The sequence below is a fragment of the Struthio camelus genome, chromosome 15, assembly GCF_040807025.1.
Source record: "Struthio camelus isolate bStrCam1 chromosome 15, bStrCam1.hap1, whole genome shotgun sequence".
NCBI classification, from domain to species: Eukaryota; Metazoa; Chordata; class Aves; order Struthioniformes; family Struthionidae; genus Struthio; species Struthio camelus.
In genome coordinates this window covers 6,838,488-6,858,151 of record NC_090956.1, presented here as the reverse complement: position 1 = coordinate 6,858,151, position 19,664 = coordinate 6,838,488, and the positions used below count along the sequence as shown (strand labels likewise).

General features: G+C 51.7%; 2 protein-coding genes across 17 annotated transcripts in view; one reads left to right on the top strand and one right to left on the bottom strand.

Annotated features, from left to right (window-relative positions):
* MAFK (MAF bZIP transcription factor K) overlaps positions 1-5,700 on the top strand; it is a 14,606-nt gene extending 8,906 nt beyond the window's left edge. For all 11 annotated transcript variants that reach the window (XM_068908018.1, XM_068908022.1, XM_068908019.1 and 8 more), the window contains exon 3: positions 946-5,700. In XM_068908018.1, the coding sequence (XP_068764119.1) occupies positions 946-1,380 (435 nt within the window). In that variant the 3' untranslated portion in view covers positions 1,381-5,700. The remainder of the gene's footprint in view (positions 1-945) is intronic.
* On the bottom strand, positions 3,003-19,664 carry TMEM184A (transmembrane protein 184A). 6 transcript variants are annotated; one of them, XM_009690082.2, is made up of 9 exons: positions 17,597-17,745; positions 15,701-15,925; positions 14,667-14,832; positions 13,369-13,459; positions 13,202-13,277; positions 12,476-12,567; positions 11,683-11,852; positions 11,371-11,568; positions 3,003-10,856 (listed from the first exon to the last, which is right to left on the bottom strand). In XM_009690082.2, exons 2-9 carry the CDS (start codon positions 15,923-15,925, stop codon positions 10,606-10,608), a joined length of 1,269 nt encoding a protein of 422 aa, XP_009688377.1. In that variant the 5' UTR covers positions 17,597-17,745; the 3' UTR covers positions 3,003-10,605. The 6 variants fall into 6 exon arrangements, with proteins under 6 accessions (XP_009688377.1, XP_068764116.1, XP_068764112.1 ...); XM_068908015.1 differs by lacking the exon at positions 17,597-17,745 and adding an exon at positions 19,373-19,664 and having other exon boundaries at positions 8,953-10,856; XM_068908011.1 differs by lacking the exon at positions 17,597-17,745 and adding an exon at positions 19,269-19,357 and having other exon boundaries at positions 8,953-10,856.

Sequence of the window (19,664 nt, the reverse complement as noted above, 5' to 3'; positions counted from 1 at the left end):
TTGTTACCCAAGAGACTTTTGACTATAACAAGTATTGGCAGCATCCTGAAACCAATGCTCCCAGGCCTGAGAGTACGTTACTTTCGCTCTCAGAATTGAGATGAACTGGAGCAAGGAAGTTTCAAGCTGTTTTCTCACAGGTCCGTGGGACAGTAAACATCTGGGACACACCTGCTTTATGGCTGTCCCTGCACACTTTGTTCATGCTTTGTTCAGATTTCTTTCTGGTATCTTGGCTTTTCGTTCTAGGTATTCTGCAATCTCTGAAGAGACAAAAAAAAGATGTCTTAAAGGTTCTAAAAATAATTGTGGCAGCAGAGATCCATAAGAAAAAGGCACAATCCCTTGGGGTCTCTCGCATACAACTTCCCTGGACTGTGCTCCAGAAAACCAAAATCATGTTGTGGTCCTGTAAGGCAAGCAGGGTTGGTTTCGGTCAGTGCTTGGATGAGCATCTTCAACAAAAAGCCACCAGATGTTTAATTAAACCTTGCGTGCAAGTGGCTGTTCTGTTTTTGGGAGTGCCAAGGTGTTCCAGTATATAATGAGCATATGAGGTGTCCCAGCATGATGCTGAGAAAAGGTGTCATTTTTAGGATTCATTTCCATGTCCTGACACAGGAACGCAGGGCATTTCAGTCCGCTTTTATCTCCTTCAAAATCTTACTATTTCCTCTGTCTGTCAGTTCAAACTGGATGCATAAGGCTGATTGCTTTTCCAACTTAAGAGGGTTACCCAAAGCCAGGAGATACAGTGTTCAGGTCCCTGCCGTGTTCTACGCAGCTGTGGCTACGCTCTAGTGGAGCATGTGGTCTGTAAAGTGCTTTGGGGGCTTTTTCCAGGTAGGGGGGTTATGTTGCTGAGGGGTACCCTATCTCCTTTATCCGCCCAGAATAGCTGCTCGTATAGCATTGCTGCTACCCCTGTACTGTTGGTATTTGCAGGTAAAGGAGGAGTCAGGAGAGAATGCCCCAGTGCTGAGTGATGATGAACTCGTGTCAATGTCCGTACGGGAGCTGAACCAGCACCTGAGGGGTCTCACCAAAGAGGAAGTCATCCGCCTGAAGCAGCGGAGACGCACGCTGAAGAACAGGGGCTACGCTGCCAGCTGCCGCATCAAGCGTGTGACTCAGAAGGAGGAGCTAGAGAGGCAGCGGGTTGAGTTGCAGCAAGAGGTGGAGAAGTTGGCCAGAGAAAACAGCAGCATGAAGCTAGAGCTGGACGCCTTGCGCTCCAAGTACGAAGCACTCCAGACCTTTGCTCGTACTGTGGCGCGAGGGCCTATTACCCCGACCAAAGTTGCCACCACCAGTGTCATCACCATCGTGAAATCAGCTGAAATCTCATCCAGTTCTGTGCCGTTTTCAGCAGCATCCTAGTGCCCTCGGTGGGGGAACTAGCAGCCTTTCAGAGGGGAGGGGAAAAGGCTCTTATGCATTGTTCCAGAGTCCTTGGTCACGTCAAGAATTGGCATTTTAACAGTTCTCTTCCAAAAGTGCAAAAAAGGAAAAAAAAATAAAAAGGAAAAAAGAAGAAAAAAAAAAAAAGAAAAAATAATCTACAAAGGGAACTTAACTGGCTGCTTCTCTCTGGACTCGGTGGCTCCATCAACCTCGTGTCCAGGATTTGAGCTCTGTATGCAGTACAAATAGCAAGATCTGCTTCCTCCTTCCCCCTGCCTCCCCAACCCCTTCTAGGCCGTGGGCAGCTTTCCAGCTGGGAGAAGATACCTGAGAAGCCTCTGGAGTCCTTGTGAATGATGCTCAAGAGCCAGGAAACAGCTGGACCATAGAAATCATCATGTGAGATGAATATATGGAAAAGAGTTTCCTTTAGTGGCATTCTACTCCCTGTAAGAAAGGTCTCCCCTCCCCTCCCCTCCCGACTTCCATCTGCTGTTGTGAGGGCAGAGAAATAGGCTTTTTGAAGTGAATTTCATCCTGCCGTGAATGGAGTGGGAGAATAATGGAGACTAATGCTTGGATCTGACCACACCCATTAGGAATAACCTTTTGTTTTCAATCCATTGCTGTTAAAATATGGAAAAATATATATTTTACATATTTTAATACGCCCCATCACCTGTGTGGCCTATGAAGACTACATTGCAGCCTCCTTTATTCCAGACCAAGTTCCCCAATAGCTCCTTCCCTAAGGTGTGCCTGTGAATTGGGTATATTTATGCAGTTTATTTCTTCCGAATGATCCGCAGTCTTGAAGTAGCAGCTTTTTTTTTTTTTTTTTTTTTTCTGGGTTCCCTGAAGCTTAAGGGAAGGAGGCACAGTAAATGCTGTGAAGAGCTGTGTGATGGGGAGGAGAAGGGGAGACAAGGAGGAAAACTGCTGGAAGTATTCTTAGAAGGAGGCAGAACTGACTGCAAGAAGGTAGAACTGTTCTGCTGGGATCAGCACTATGATAAGGGATTTATACAGAGTATTTTAGAAAGATGTTTTTAAAGCACTGAAGTGTAACTAGAGGGCAATGGCATAAAGACAGGAAGAGAGAAGTTGTAGAGCCTCCTCTTTGACAAAAGCATTGGTAGGTAAGCAATGACTATCCCAGCTGGAGAGCCAGGCTCACCAGTCTTTGATGACCAGAGAGGGGCTGTGAGGTGGTTGGATGGGAGTTGTAAGAGCTTTTCCTCTCTGTAGTGTTTCAGGCACTGAAGTTGGGATCCAAAGAGTACAGTGTACAACCCTCAGTGTTCAGACAACCTGTGTGAATGTGACCCTGAAACTTGACACTTTCTCTTGGGCATCTGTGAATTATCCCAAGAGATGCACAGAGGGCAGGATGAAAATCAGTGTGCATAGGGGATGGTAAAATTGGGATCGAGAATTCGTGCATATGGCTCTGAGCAGTGGTTTAGAAGAGGGATTTCTGGCTCAGCAATGGGCAGGAAGTGGGAAGCCAAAAGGAGAGATTCTGCTGTTCTGCAACAGCACTGAAAAGACGAATGTTTCCAGGTCACTGTAAAAATAGCTCTGTTGGTGTTTGTGTGTTTTGTTTTGTTTTTTTTTTCTTTTTGAAGTAGGAAAGAAAAGGGATTGAGAGTTTTGCAGGGCAGGTCAGAAACTTGTGGAATAGACGATGCCTGTTGTCACACAGGTGAGAAGAGAATGAGATTGCTGAAGTTTAAGATGAGAAGAGCTTAGAGGATTTGGGCTCTAGAATAGAAAACAGAGATCACAAAATTCACATTTGTTTTGGACTGAAAGAGAATAATCAAGTTCCACTGTTGTTTTAAAGGATAGTAAACTGGCATCCAAGACCCAGTTTAGTATGTTGTTCAAGGCTTTGTCTTGTCTTGAATGGCATTAAGTTTGCAGAATTTTAGTGAAGGCCTATTTGTCTTTGGAAAAAGTTGTCAGCTTGGCTTTTTTTTTTCCTCTCCCCTCTCTTCACCTTGTCATTGGAGTCTCAGGATTTCCCAAAAGGGTCCTTTGTGAAATAGGTTAATGAAAAGAGAAACCTCAGACTTGGTTCTCATTCAGTCCTCAACATCTGCATTTGTGACCTTATTGAGCCAGAAAGGGTGCAAATTAAATGCTTCCTGGAGGCTTGTTACCCCTGCAAGATCCACCTGTTATAGAGGGGAGCAAGGAGTTTCCTTCGAGTGTTTTTTTTCCAACGTGTAGAGTTTGGATGACACTTAGCGTTACCTCATTTCTCCTCCACTCCCTTCCTATCTCCTAACAGGCAAATTGATGTCCTGTGTATCAGTACCAGTTATTGACTCCCACAGCAGAAGCTGAGGAAGAGAAAGATGTTACTGTCATTTCCTGGTCCTCTCATGTTCTCCAACTCACAAACATTGGAAACTTTCCCAGACCTTACAGGTGCCTCCAAAAACAGGCAAAATGGAGACTTCTGGCACTGTTGGGGCTTTAAATGAAAATTTTAAAGAAAAAGGCCAGTTGACTTGAAAATGCCCACATGCTTCCAGTTTTTAAAACAGCTCCAGAGCTCCATAATGTTCCTGGCTAGATAGGAACGCCCCTCTGGCTGTCCTTGATCCCTGCAAGGGAGCTCGGATCGGTTGCTCAGAGGGGGATGGAGGTTGAACTTTGTTCCATGGGGTCTGCTTGCTATTGGAATGAGTTGAGAAACATATCTTTATGTGGCACTTCCCTTGCGGCCAAGTATTTCTTTTTCCAGTTCTTGGAAGGGTGCCAAAGGCTTGTCCAAGTGATTGCTAGTTTTGTGCTGGTAGGCACTTAAATCTCTGGTCACTCGATAAAGAACAAGAGGCCTGGGTGTTGTTAAAGCTGTTGATACCATAGCCATGGTAGGTAATCCATATTGGATATCCATAAGGACCACGTGGAAATATTTAAAGAGAGAGAAATATATATATAAATATATAATTATATACATTTTATCGTACAGATTTTTCGTAAAAAAATAATTTTTTTTCCAAGTTTGATACTGTAAATCTTTATTAAAAGAAATTGCCAGTCCAGGGCTCCCTGGGTGGTGACCTGGAGGGGAATGAAATGTCCTGGCTAAACTTCCACAGAGGGATCAGAATTGCAAGGTAATGTGGAGGGAGGAATGACCCGAAAGCTGTTGACCACGTTGGAGACCCAGCTCCTCCACCCTCTGGACTGGAGGGCCCTCCAGCTTGGGGTTGTCGCATTGCATTCCTCTGGGGTTTGTTTTTTTTCTGTTTGTTTTATTTTTGTTTTTTTTTTTTTTCTCTCCGTCCTGCACTTGCAAGTCTGACACCCAGGGCAAGCGCCGCGTGGGGAGCCAGCTACCGCCTGCGGAACCAAAAAGGCAGCCCTGGTAAGGAGCGCTTGTTTGGCTCATGGCGCTCCTCCATGGCAGTACCTCTCGCCTGTCTCTTTGCTGCAGTAGTTTGGATGCTGGGACTCCTGACTCTTCCCCTTTTATTTGGCCCCCTGCCCCCGTGTGGGGCAGGGGCTCTGCATTTGAGCATGAGAATCCTCTCCCCTGGGTCTGGCATTTCTTTGGTTGCTCCCCATCCTCAGTGTGACGTGGGTACCACAGGCCCAGTGGGAAGCTGGAAGAAGCCCGAAGCGTGTCCCTGGGCACCACAGGGCAGCAACAGCAGGGGCGTCTTTGTCCTTACAGACACATTTGCTGTGCTCTCTGCTGGGAGTGGGGAACCTTTCCCTCTAGAGCAGCTCCAGATTCCTTTGAAGCAAGTCAGCATCTCTGCTCTTGCCCACCTCTTTCATCTGCTGGAGGAGGCTGTAAAGCGCCGGTGTAGAGGCCTTGGGGACACCGCAGCTCCAGGGACAGCTGGGGAGGGGAAGAAGTGCTGGCAGGCGAGCTGGCATGGAGGTGAGCCGCAGCTGGGCTGGGTGTCGTGCTGTAGGAGCATTGAGGCTACTGGACAAGTCAAACCCGGGGAGGAGGAGAAGGTGGCATTTTTTTTTTCTCTCTCAAATCATTTAAACTTCATTGTCATGATTGTTTTTATTTAAAAACAAAACAGAAACAAAAAACTTTTGTAATGTGGATTTGTTTTCCTTCGTCTGTATTTCAGTCTGCTGGGGTGTTTCCGTAGATGGTGGATACTTGCTTTCATTTTTTTAATGATAGAAGTCTTCTGTTTAAAGTTGTTTTTTTATCACCAGCTCATTCTATCCTCTGTGGTTACTCAGTAATTTCATTTCAATATTTATTTTTGTGCTGCTTTTTTATTATAAAATAAATTATTGATATACCAAGCAATGTGGATTCCTGTTTGTAAGGCGAATAGCCCTGTGTATGTGTCCATTATTTTCTCTTGACAGCCACAACGTAATTTATTGCTGTAAATTTAGCTGCAGTGACTGGTTTTTTGTACCTTTCCAATAAAGCATTTTCTGGTTTCAGACTTGCCCTGGTGTATGGTCAGCATTTTGGAGCTTGAATTGATCTTCAGTGGAGTGTTTTCCTCGTTTTTGTCTGTTGTAGCCTGTGCAGTGTACAGCTAACTGTCAGCTGCCGTGCTGCCTGTGAAAGATATGTTTTTGGAAGGGAGGCTGGGCTAAGGCAAGCAGGATGCCAGCACAGGATTTTGGAAGCATCTGAGCTAGTCCAGTGTGTGTGTGTGTGTGTGTAGCCAGCTCGCCCATCTCCAAGCCTTAGTTTGGTGCTTCTTTGATGTATTTGGAATATGCTCAATTGGTAACTCTTGTCCAAACTACTTGTCCACTGGATCTCGTGCTTAGACCAGATATAGCTGTTCCTCTGAACCAGACGGCATCTTAATGTGTAATCAGTAGGTATTTATGATAGCAACTTCCTGCGAGCAAGCAGGGACTGATAGCTCAGTAGGTGCCTACCTGCAGTCATGACGCTGAGAGCCTGCTTTGCAAAATTACTCTTGTCCTGAAGACCTTGTGCTATGAGATAGGTCACAAGTGTTTTGAGAGAAACGCTCCCCTCTCTTCTTTGGGGTTGTGAGATATCCCTTTGCTGCTTTCTTATGCAACTACTTGTGAATAAACTGCTTAAACCCCTTACATCAATATTTCATCTTTCTGTTTCTCCCTATTTGTTATTCTGAGCCTGTTAAATGGATGGTACTGTGTGCCAGAGAGAGCCTAGGAGCCAAGTTATCTTTAATCCCCTTTCTGTTTCTTTAGGGGACAGCTGATGTGGGGGGAAAACACTTGGCCTGTGCTGGGCTGAGGCAGTATCTTGGAGATGGGTGCATTGGTCAAAATTGGAGTTAGAAGTAAGGTTATGTAAAGACAAGGTGGAGAGAAGCACGAACTGCAATGGTTTATATGTGAGCAGGTAATGGAGGGTCAGTAGGTGCCAAAAGTGGGGCTGGGTAGGCTTGGGTGACCCAGGCGGGGACCCTGGGGCAGCCTGGAGGTTGATTGTAGTCACTTGTGCTTAGCCCATTACAGAGAATTAACATCATCTGCTCTAGCTCCTGGGTTGAGAGAAGGGAGTGAGGAGCCAGTGATTGCAGAGAGGAGGGGGGTGGTGGGACAGTTGTGACCTTCAGAGGGACAGGAGCATTAGCTCAGGAGGAAAAGGACATTAGCAATCAGCCAGGTGGAAGTTTGTCAGTGGAAGAAAATATAACCTTCAACATGCTTAGGAGAGGAAAAATCCTGTAGCTGGGGTGAGAAGAGCCTTGATGAACAGGGCTGAAAAAGCATGAGTTTCCCCCTATGAGCTGTAGGTCTGGTGGCCTGATCCCTGCAAAGGACCATCAACAGTGCTGGTAGGCACTGAACACCCCAAAACCAGAAATGTCTCTGCCTCACAACTCGCAATCTGAGGCAAGAGCCAGTGTGTGAAAACACTGGCTTTGCTGCGGTGGTAACGGCCACCTTCCCCTGTGCTCAAACACATAGGCAACGTGGTCGGCCCAAACTCTTGTGGGTACCGACGGCCGGATGTGCCCTGTGAGGACGCAGCCTGATGGCAAGCCTGACCTGAGTGAGTTATAAAGCTGCCTGCCCTGAAGCCAGGGTAGGAAGTACCAGCAGCCACAGCCCTGCTCTCAGGGAAAACCAGAGGACAAGTGAAAACTGGAAAACAAATCTGCTGACCGCTGGAGCCTGCTGCTGGCAGTGAGAAAAGCCTGTTCCTCCAAAGCTGCCTGCTGGCATGGAGCCAGGCACAGAGGCAGGCATGTGTGTAGGTCAACCGTTGTGTGTTACCTCCAGCTTTCGCTGTATTTTTATTGAAAGGAGGCTTTCTAGTGTATGAGCACACGTCTCCCCTAGCTGCTAGGGGAGACATTCAGCCTAAGCCACCTTTAGCGCTTCTGTTCTCTGTTGATGTGTTTTGACAGCGTAACGTTCTGAGTGCAGCGACAGCACCCAGACTGATCTGCGAGCTCTCTCCCCTCTCCCAGAATAAGAACAACCAGGCAGCCAAGCTTGCGCCTGCTGGAGAAGGAAGCTTCGCCTGCTGTTGCACAGCACAGCAGCCAGCTGGTGTCCAGCCCGACACGGCTCCTTCAGGCTGGTATCACACTGCTGACTTGGATGAGTCACAGCTGATTTTTTTTTTCTTGTTTTGCTTGCGAGAAAGACCTGTTTTACATATAATACAGTAATCAGGGCTTGACATAAATAGGCAATTGTTATTGTTTGCAGTGGGAATTGCACCTGCTGGCAAGAGCAATGAATGCAGCCCATTATGCACTGGAGTTGATCGTTTGTGCAATGAAGTACAATTACTTTTCTTGCTGTGTTCTTGTGCAAGTCTTTATCTCAGTGGCTGTGAGCACACTGACAGATGTGCCATCATCACCTTTGCAGTCTGTCCTCACCCCATGAGATGGAGCAGCCTCTGTTCCATGCAGCTGTGCAAACTCTCCAGAGGCATAGAGAAGACCAAGATGTTCAGCTCAGAGACTTTGCTGCTTCGTTGATGGCTGTGTCATAAAGCCGAGCAGCCTTGTCCCCAAGTACTGAAGCTGCACGTCACGTCTGCTCCCAGAGCCAGGATTTGCAGAGTGTATGACTCTTGTTTATGGATCTAGTCACAGAAAACGTGACAGCAGTTTCACCAGCTGAGCTGGTATGAGCAGTGGCTCTTCAGCGCAGAGGGACTTGCAAGACTGGCTTAGCTACCGCCTGCCAGTGTTGTTGATCCCAGTCTTCCGGCATTATAAGATTTCTCTGATAATAATAAATAGACTCTGTCTCCTTGCTGCTGGAATCTGTGCTCAGCCTGGCTAAAGAGGATTCAGCAACTCTGAACTGCTGCATCCACAGCTTAGGAAAGGGTCAGGCACAATGCGAGGAGGGGGAGAGGGAAGCACACTACTGTTTGTGGAGTGAGAGAGAGGAGCATAAAACCTTGGCAATACTGAGATGTGCAGGATGCTGCGTGTGCAGATATTTCTGCTGTCCCAGCATCAAGGGGCAGGGAGGATATTGAGCTTAAGAGCATCAGTGTTAGAGCAGAAACGGGCAGATTACGGGGCTTTGCTCTCTGAGCTAAGAAAGTGAAAACACTTGTTTACTCCATAGTAGAAATTGCTGTTTATTAGAAAAAAAATCATAAATAAAATCATTTCAGGTTGCAATTTACACTTTGCAGCTCAAGAGCAGGGGGGGGGGGGAACCCCCACGCTAGGAGTTGAGTGTAAAATGGCTATAAGCCTTACCCATAGGTTTGTTTGCCACATGATTGCAAATCTGAGGTTGTAGACTTGCCCTTGTCCTTTCATTACCCAGCTACCACCCACCCCGAAACAATACTCTAGCCAGTTCCCAAATAAGTTCCCAGAAATCATCTGATTAACAGCATTAGGTCTTAGACTAGCCTGAGGAAAAAAAGAAAAACCCACAGAGAGGAAGTTTAACAGAATGCGTGCTCTTTACCACTGTTTGATGGGGGGGAAAAAAATCCATCCAACCCTTCAGTACAGCATGTTGTTTCCTGCAAGCAGTACTGCCCCGAGCGACAGCAGCAGCGGCCAGGCCTGTTCCTGCTGCCGCTAGCCCAGTTGGTCTTGGCTCCCCCAGGTTGGGCAAAGCCTCTCTTGCAGGCGCACGGAGGTGCTGAGGCCAAGAAATGGTTCACGTGCAGCCCTAGTGCCACCGCACTCATGAGTTTTTCCAACATCAGCTAATTCTTGTGCTCAGCTCTGACGCGCGGCTGTAACGCACCCAGCTACAGGACTTGTTTCCTGAATGCGAGGATAGGGACATTAACTAGAAAGGGGTTAGGAAGAACAGACAGTTTCCAGCAAGTACATTCCTACCACCAGCAGTCACAGTCTGGTTCCCTAATAACCACTCCGATAAGGAAACTGGAATCCCTTTTAACTTCTGATCGCTTCGGAGATAAGTCGGTTTAGACATAAACAAGAGGTTCTGTCACCAACAGCTCTCAAATGCAGCTGCAAGACCTTGCTTTAGCCCCGAGTATCCTCCTACCATCACTCCCTGGGGGGATTACTATTTCAGGCAGCTGCATCCCCAACAGGAGAGAGAAAAGGATGATCAACTCTCCTTCCCTGGTAAAGGTCTGCTCTACAACTCCTCAGACTTCTCTGGGGGAAGGGGAGGAGGGGAAAGTATATAAAAGTAAAGAATAACATCTATAAAACATTACCGGGTTTTGAGGTGAAGTGAAGTCACCTTCTTGGTCTGTTTTTCTCCACAAAGTCCTTAGAGATCATTTTTACGGAACTCTCTAGAAACTAGAGCAGAACTGTGCTGAGAAAAGCATTTCTCTCAGGCCTCAGCACTCTTTGTGGACAAGAGGAGAGTGAGGGCAGTTAGTCCATCTTCTAGCACTTACAGGGATGCCTGGGAGTCTGGCTCACGTCCCTGCACAGCACCCCCAGAGTGTGGATACAGGCATTAGACTGTCAACCAAATACCGGCAGTGGGGCAGGCGAAGCACAGTCACAGGCGTAGGAGCAAAGACAGCCCAATCTCTGATACCAGTAGAGGTGGAACAGTAGAAGCTGGCATTATTTGATTTAACTTTTCCCTGGGTTGTTGCATCTTCCCTTCAAGAGACAGGCTTTTTGAGGAGATTTATGAGCTATCCTGGCCTACCTCTTTTGCTCTCTGTGCTCTGATTAGACCAGGTTGTCTTAGCCTCGAGACAGTTCTCATTTGCATGGCTTTAAGCCTCGTCAGTGTCCCCTCTGGTGTCTCCTACAGCTCCTCATCCGACAGGATCAGCACTCTTTTCTCAATGTTTTTGCTCTTTCTGCCACTCATTCCCTCTGCCTTGGACACCACATGCCCGTTTTCCCCAGATGCTTTGTGCTCTGCCTCCTGCATTGACTGCTGGGTGTACTGCTGGTACGTGGGCGAGAAGTTGTGAATTGCATCCTGCACAATATCCTGGGGGCTCATGGTCTCCTTCAGCCCACTCGAGATGCTCTGCATTGGGGCAAGGTTTGCTGAAAAAAAGGGAGAGCAGAAGTGCCAGTGATGAGAGAGCGGACACTGCCCACTGGCCACAGGCAGCCAGAGTACAGGAAAGGATGAAGATATTTATCCAGTGATACATTAAAGCACTGGGACATGGTCAGAGAGCTCCAAGCCTGGGCGCTCCAAGCGTGTTGACTGGAGGAACATTTTTTAGCCTGGTTTCCTTAGAAACTGGAGATCAAGGCCATGTCTCCCTATGGGTCAGAGGTGGCAAGCACTGAGGAGCAGGAAGGAAACCCCAGCTCCATGTTTCCGAGTTGCTTTTAAGAGGATGGTTCCTCTCCAGCCATAATACCAAAATTCCCTTATTCTGGTCTCTTTTTCCAACCATTCACTGTGGCTCACGGATATCACGAAGAAGGGAGGAGAGGAATTTCATGGAATACAAGAGAAGAAAATTCCTGTAGTGGTTTTCACCATACTGTAAGGGGGTTCTCCTCCTTCCTTATTCACCAGTGAAGGAAGGAAAAGAAGAGGAGTTACCTGCTGAATTTTCTTTCTTCTCTCTGTACACCTGGCAAGTAAATGCATAGCGCAGAGCAATGGAGGCAAAGAGCATCTCAATGCAGATGATGAAGTTCTGGTAGCCAGCAGACACTGTCCCAGCTCCCACCTCCTTCCCATCAATAATTTGAACTTCAGGGATCACCCCACATTTCTCCAGGATTGCCAGTAGTGTCCCTGTGAGGTGCAAGGAGAGAGATCAGCTCTGGTTGTGCACCCCCAGTCACAGGCTGCATCCCAGCCAGTGTGGTGCTACGAGACAAGTGCTGAACACCCGTGGCAGGGACCCACCTTGCCAGAAGGAGAGGAAAATGACCGCCTTGATGGTGATAAACTTGAGGACTGGCTCAAACGGGCGCAGGAGATCCATAGTGGCAAAGTAGAAGAGAAAGAGGGCATAAAGCGCAAGGCTAACGGAGAAGTTGTAGATGATGGTGATGTAGAGGTAGCCACTGTGAACACTGTGAAGAGAGAGTGCTGCTGCCCTGGGCTGCAGAGAGTGAGCACGACTGGCAGCAGAGTCGCCGGGAGGTGAAGAGGGAAGAGGGGGGAAGTGGCAGGAGAAGCCATAGCTCTGGCAAGAGGCGCAGACACAGTGGTCATGCTTGGCTGTGGCATCTCCTTGGGGTTGACAGCTGCATGGAAGCTGGGCTGGGCTAAGGCTGGGCTGCCCTGGTGGTTTTCAGGGCTCTCACAGCAGGCAGGAGGTCAGATGCCATGTCAGGGATGAGGATTTTCTGGGAAGTGCATGGCTTCATCACAGGGATTGGAGGGAAGGCACAATCTAGCCGGGGAAAGAGAGGCAGAAGGAAACATGGGGAGCAGTGAGCCCCAGTTGGCCTTTTCTCTGTTAGCGGGGCCTTCTTTATTACAGCCCGCGGGAGTTGGGTCCCCAGCGCATTCAGGGATGGGAAGTGTTCTCCTGTGCTTTGGGCTGCTTAGGCTCCCACCAAGCGGTGGAGCAGCTCCCTGGGGAAGTGCTCACAGAAAGGTGCCTGTCTCCAGGGATGCAGCAAGGACCTTCCCCTTCACCCGAGATAGGTGAGCGTCCTCCTCCCTGACCCCCCAGGCCCAGCCTCCTCACTTGAAGTCCCCATCGTGGTACTTCCCGAACGCCTGCAGGATGATGGTGATGATGGCCATGAGGGGTTTCACGATGCAGAACTGAAGTGTGGCCTGCACAGGGGAGAGAGACACCATGCAACCCCGGGTGGGAGGACATCCTGACATGCTCCTGGCCGGGGGCAGAACTTGCTACCCATCAGCCAACCTCTCTGCTCCTGGGACAGAGCGACACAGAGAAGGTGAGTTCTCCACTGTGTGGGCCTGAGGAGGCGGGAGTGACCAACACTAGAGCGTGAAATATGAACCAGCTTTGGTCTGCAGCTCTGCAGCAAAGAAGCAGGACTCTGTCCCCGAAGCTGCCACAAAAGACAGCATATCCACTCCCAGGAGTGAGACTTGGTGGCCTGAGGATAAACCAGTGCCAGGATTCGGCTTGCAGCAGAGCCCTGGAGAGCTAGAAAGCCATCTGGGCTAACCTAGGCCTGGACAGAGATAAAATCTCAGTTCTGCAGTGGGAGGAGACCCTGACTCAGCAGTGAGTCAGAGGCAGGGACAAGGAGTGCAGTACCCTGCTGCTGGCCAGGCGCCTGCAGAGCTGGGTGAGCTGCCTCCCTCAGAGGAAAAAATGAAAAACTCCAAAGAACAGGGCAGCAGAGCCCCCCTGGTAAGGCTGCGGGGAAGGGATCTGCATGGAGGTAGCCACCCAGAGTACCAGAGGCCAGAGGGCTCCCTGCCAGGTACCCACCTGCTTGCAGAAGCGCAGGAACCCAATAGAGTAGGACATGCCCTGCAGACAGCACGTTCCGTAAAAACAGCTGGACCTGGAAGCAAAACCCAAGGAGCAGCCATTGGGGCTGATCAGTGGGGACAGTGAGTGGAGGGCTAAGGGACTCGTGGCATGCCACGACTTACGCAATGGGCTTCCCTCGGATCTCTGTCATGATGGTGCTCTCCCCGCCGAGGTACTCGAAGCACAGGCTCAGGAAACTATAAATCACAAAAGCTGGCAAGGCAAGGACAGACGGGATCAGCAGGGCTGACGGAGAACCAGGGGGCTGTTACGTTACATTGCACATCCCTTTCTGCTCAGATGTTTTCTCATCTGCCCCAGCACAGCATCCAGGCAGAGCCTGAGGATTTGGGACATTGGTCAGGGTTTCCACGTGCATGGGAGCCCAGTGAGAGGAGCAGCAGGTCAAATCCACAGCACCCGCTCAGCAAGGCAGGTGCTTCCAAGCAGAGTCAGACGCACAGCAGTATGTGCTCAGAGTAAGCGCGTTGTGCTGCGGACACAACAGAATTGCTCTGCACACACAGACCCTCTGTGCAGTGCATGTGCATGCAGCCGGATGTCCCAGCAGTGCCGGCCCTCATGCACAGCCACACAAGGCGAGGCAGAAATGCACTGGCTGGAGACAGCCTTTGTGGAAGGACCTCAGAAATGCGAAAGGGCAGCTCGTGTGCTCAGCAAAGAGCACATTGTGTGGTCTTGGAAAGCAAGAAACTGGCTCTGGGATGCTCTCCGCAGCTCATCTGCAGTTAGTTCACTTCTCCTCCTGCTCAGTGACCTCAGAGTTTTCTTAGTCCCCGTCATTCACTTTTCAAGCTCCCTTGCTCCAAACCCAACGCAATACATGTGTCCACAATCCTCCATTTCCTGGTAGGAGGGCAACAAGGTCGAAGATCAGTCTCGACTCTTACAGTCTTCCCTCAAAACATCCTAGCTTCCTCAATTTCTTAGGTAAAGCTATGCATCTCCAGACAACTTTACCTTCCTTTTCAGGTTTTTCTACCTCAAAGGGAGCTGGAAAACCCTTTCCCTGTACAGCATGAACAGATAGATATTGGGCTCCCTTTGAGCCTGTGAGCCAGCAACTGAAAGGCACCAGCTTGTGTCTATCCATGAGCACCCTCCCTCCCTGCCCCAAATCCCACTGAAGACTCAGTTTTATATGGTAAAAATTTGGGCAGGACTGTGAGAACAGAAGTTAGAGGCGAAGTTTTTGCAGCTCACCTCACCCATGCAGTCAGACATGCCGCTGAGGGGCATGGAAGGGTAAAGCCTCCACATCGGAAGAAGTGAGAGGGGTAGAGAAGATTTACCACTTTGTGCAATCCAGGATGCTCCAGAGACACAAGCAGTGTGTTAAGGAGATGAGTCCCATTTCGTTGTTAGCAACCCTGCCATAGTTGTCTACCCCCGTGCTCACCTTCATAGCAGTCACGCACTGAGTCGAAGTACACGTAATACTGGTGGCTCCCGAGGAGGAGGAGGCTGAGCCAGGAGTCAAAGGCATAGACGGGCACGATGAAGAGGATGCGGATGATGTATCGCTGCTCCTTGGGGATGGTGTAATTCCTCAGGTGCATGTAGATCTGCAAAGAGGGAGAGCACATCCAACATGCAGATCAGAGAGGAGGGAAGCCCTGCCCTCACCCAGGGGCTGCAGGAGGCTCCTCCTACGCTGCCTTCCTCCGGCTGGCTTCCACCTCAGACCTGTCTCAGGGAAGACACACTCAATCCCATCTCCATCCCAATACCTGGGGCGATCTCTGCCCTGCAGCACTGCCCAATAGGCCAGGAGGGAGCAGGGCTGTACACTTGCAGGGAGGGAAGCATCTCATAGCCACCAGGACCAGCCTATGCTGCCCTCGGTGCCACCTTCAGGGCAGCCCCATTCCAGGGACCGGCCGCTGCGGAGGTCCAGGCTGTTTGGCTCTCGGAGGTGACTGCGTTGCTCCGGCACAGTCCCGCTGGGTTCAGTGGTGCAGATCCACAGCAACACCGAAAACATGCCTTCTGGCACAGCATTTCAGGACAACCCAGGGAGGATGTCCGGAGGGACAGCGCCGGCACGTCGTTGTGCGGCAGGCAAGGGAGGAGAGGGGAGAAAAGCAGCTGAGCTTCAGATTTGGCGCTTGCCTCTGGGCAGCACTGAGGTCCCAGCTCTCTTCCGGCTCGAGGAAGCTCCTGCAGCAGCACAGCTGGGCAAAGTTTACCCTCCTGAGCTGCAAACACCTGGCTCCTGACAGTGGAGACATCCTCTCCGAGGAGCAACCCAGCCCAGGATTGCCTCGACTGCAGCTAGCAACACTAGACCACCAGCGCCAGCATGATGCAATATTTATCCAGGGCTGAGGGAGGGACAAGAATGACTTGCCACGAGCCCATAGGCAATCAATAGGTTTTACCTTAGCATTAACCCAAGTGCTGAGGGCTTGAGACCCATGGGGCCGCCCTTACCTGGTGGAAGGTGATGATCAGCGCCGACCACACGAAGAGGCCGGAGACAACCTGTGCCGCTGCCGTGGTCAGGAAGAGCTGCCCGCTGTCCTGGGAGTTGTTGTGGGAGGCCACAAGCAGGGAGTTGTCCAAGACGGTCAGGGCTGGGGGGCCGGGTGCCGCGGCCATCCCAGGATCCATGCCAGGTGCCATGGGAGAGGGCAGGGCACGCGTGGCGTTACTCATCTGCGGGAAGGGGAGAGCAAGGGTGAAGGCTGTGACTGCCGTAGCATGGACATACCTACCATGACTTTTTCGCCTCCTCAGGCTATTTTGAGGGTGCCATCAGGGCACCATCAGAGCCTCTTGCAAACCACCATAGCAGGGTCTGCTTCTCCCAACTGGAAAATTCAACCATCCTTTGAGAATAGATCTTTGTTACTCCGAGGAGTTGCATGTGGTCCTTGCATCCCCCAAAACACACGTTTCTTCCTAGCCTTTCTCATTTTGCTTGACGCAGGGAAAGATCTGCCTGTGCTCGAGCTCCTCTGAATTCATACTTGTGGCTCAAGGACCCTTTTCCATCAAGAATCAGAGATTTAAGGGATAAAAATCACCCCTCACTCATGATTGAAGTGAGCCCCTTATCAATGAGCCATCAAGGCCCTGTTGTCCCTGTAGGGACACTGCAGATAGTGTGTAAACACATCGCCGTCTCCTGGGGAGTCCAGGAAACACCAAGACCCTTGTGGTCCCCCTCAAATTTTGTCTCCTTTCCTAACGGTCAGTCCCCTGCTAGGGGTAAACACGGGCTGCTTGGGAAGCCCAAGGCATGATATCACCCAGAGCTTCCAGCCAGCAGGAAAACCTTGGCCATTTTGGGACGATGGGGGACTTGGAGTCCGCCAACAGCCCCAGCAACTCAGCCCAGAGACCCTGAAGGGCAGAGGCAGCCAGCAGCTCCTCTGGAGGAGCAAGGGGAAGCGGGCGTCCCGCCATCCGAGACCGCTCTGCTCTTGCTGTTTGGCCAGGGGAGGAAGGAGGCCAGCAGCCAAGACCCAGGCAGCACCTGCCACCCCCGCACCGGAGTCCTGCTGCCTCCTTGGGGACGCCGAGGTGCTTGGGCATCTCTCCAGCTCACTCACCCATTGTGTCCTGCGGTCCTTTCGGGTTTTAGCAGCCCCCCGGACAAGGCTCTCACGGGCTCATGGGCTGCTCTTGAGCATGCGTTGCTGCTTCTGGGACGCTCACCCGCCTCGAAGCGGCTCGCCCCAACGCCCAGAGCAGAGGGTGGCTGGGACGCACCAGCCACCACGTACCCTGCATCTACGGGCAGCAGGGACCAACAGGACCAACCTGATAATATGCTCTCATTTATAGGGCAGGTTTGTATCTCAAGGCCGAGAGATGCATAAACTGCCGGGTTTGGCCTCTCTTTTCAGCTAATCTATGGAAAGCTGCTTCTTCTAGAGTATAACAATATTGTTTAAAAAACAAAACAAAACAAAACAAAACCCTGCAACCATTTCTAACAAAACAGACACTTCTCAGTGCATTGTTAATACACAAAGATTTTAGCTGCTGGGTAACTATCGCCTGGAGGAAAAACCGTAAGCTTGGCCTGGTGAGAGGCAGAAAAATATCTGCCACAGATAACAGCAGTAGGGAATGACCTCGATGCAATTAAACACAGAAAGCAAACCAAAGCAGGAGCTCCTCGGCCGGCCTCCTCTCCCGCCCTCGCCCTGGCCCCTACCTTGCGAGAGGGCAAACCGAGCCGTTGTCAAACCCACAGCCGCACGCACCGGCGCCTGAAAACACCTCCCCTGAGCCGCCCGCGAGGCCACGAGCCACCTGTAAGGGGAGATGCCGGGGCGGCCGGGCGCTGGCGAGGTCCCAGCGCTCGCCCCGGCGCACCTGCGAAGGAAGAGCCGCGGCGGTAGAGTTACGGAGGCAGCGGGCGGCCAGGTTGTTGCTCCGTGCACGCTAACGCCTGTTGGGTTTCAGGGTCTTTCCCCAGCCAGGCGGAAGCGGGTTTCGCGGGAGGGCGCTGGTCTTTGGACAGATCGGTACGGCGTTGGACCTGCCGTGTAAACATTAACCGGAGGCCGAGATAGCGCGTGGCGCGAGGATGAGGCGAGAGCCCTGCTTCGCCCCCGTTTCCGGCAGCTCGCTCGCCCTTGCTCGGCTCGGGGCTGCCCCAGCGGATTTCGCCAGCCCTTTGCCCCGGAGAGAGGAAAAGCACTTAAAATACAGAGACACGGCCACAGTTTGGCGATAGGGAAGGACAAGCTCCGTGTTAAGAGCCACGTTAACCGCTAGACCCTTTTATTCTGTTTGCGTCCCGGGAGCCGTGCGTGCGCAGCCCGAGACGTCCTGACTCCGCGTCAGCTTTTACAGCCAGGCTGCAGCTATCGGGGAACAACGCGGCCGGTGGCAGCCGCCGCCGGTCCTGGCAGCCTTTCTGTCACCGTAAGGCTCTTAACACGCCTGGAGCAAGTCATTAAAAACAAAAGGCTCGGTGCCACTCGGAGACAGGGCTCCCGAGGTAATTAGATCCCGGCTGTGCGAGGTAACTGGGCAATGCAACGCAGCTGAAGGCCCATTTGCTTCCCAAACAAAAGCAGCCGAAGCGGAAGAGAATAATATTAACTACAAAACTCAGGTCCCCAGCAGGACTGCACTAGTGCCACAGCTTGGACGCTTGCAGACGCCTTGCTGCAGCCTGCCCTGCACAGCCTACCTGGTACCGTCTCTGCGATACTGGAGATGCTAAGTGAGCCCCAAACGGGCAAAACCGCAACAGTGACACCTTTGCTTAGGAAGGCCACCTGCAAACAGGTTTTTTCACTTCCTTTCAGGGATTCCCCTTGACGGGCAGGCTGCCAGGGCACAGAGGTGCCTGTCTGGACTCCTGGGTCCCATCCTGTCCCCTCCCCGCGCAGCCTTCCCCCAGGGCTCTTTGCAAAGCACCCGGAGACACTTCCCCTACCTCGGCACGGCAGAGCTAGGGCTGGAAACAGTCCGACAGGAATCGCGAGCGCCTGCAGCCACCCACCAGCGCCTCCCAGGCGTGATGCTCTGCCCCGAGCGCTCTGGCCCGCGCTGGCTGCGAGGTGGGCGACGCAGCTGGGCAGGGTGCTGCTGCACCCAGGCTCGCAGCGGGCGAAGGGGAGAGCTCGCTGCCTCCCTGGGCAGGGACAGCGCGACCAGGCTCCCCCCCACTAGGGAACAGCGCTGCCTGCGCAGGAGGAATAACTCTGCTCCTGATTGATTGCCACCAGATAAAGCCCAGGCACGCAGCACTCACCTGCAGCAGCCTCCCTACACCAACCCCTGCACGTGCCTATATGGGGGAAAAAAATAAAAAAAGAAAAAAAAAAAGGCAGAGCCACCCTAAGTCCTCCTTAAGCCTGCCGTGGGGTTTGGGCCAGGTGTGTGGGGCTGATCGCTGGGGCAGGGGCAATCCGTGCTCTCAGCTCCCAGGCCCCGGCCCCACTGCGCACCTGCCTGCCCATCCCCGTGCCCGCAGAGACTCCACCTCCGGCCACCTTGCCTCCCCGCGGGCTGTCCCCATGTCCCCGCTCACCCTCGCTGCGCCCCCGGGGCCTCGGCCCGTGTGCCCTCCAGGCTCCGTGGCGGCCGCGAGGGCTGCTCGGGCTTCGCCTCCGACGGAAAAGCGACCAAACCTACCTTTCCAGTCGGCCGCGCTTGGCACCCGCACCCGGAAAGCAAACGCTGCTGGAAGGCCACGGCGCAGCCAGCCACGGCGCCGCCTGCCACGGCCGCCCTGGGCCCCGCGACCCTGGGTTAGCGCTCTGCCGCCTGCCTGGGTGGCAGAAGCTTTTTTTGGTTTCCTGTAATTGCAAATTAATCCTTCCCACAGAAGGATAACGATGACTAAAAGGCAGACGTCTGGGTGTACAAACGGCCAGGCTCATCTGCCTATTTGCTGGGGCAGATCTACCGCAGAGCAGAGGCGACG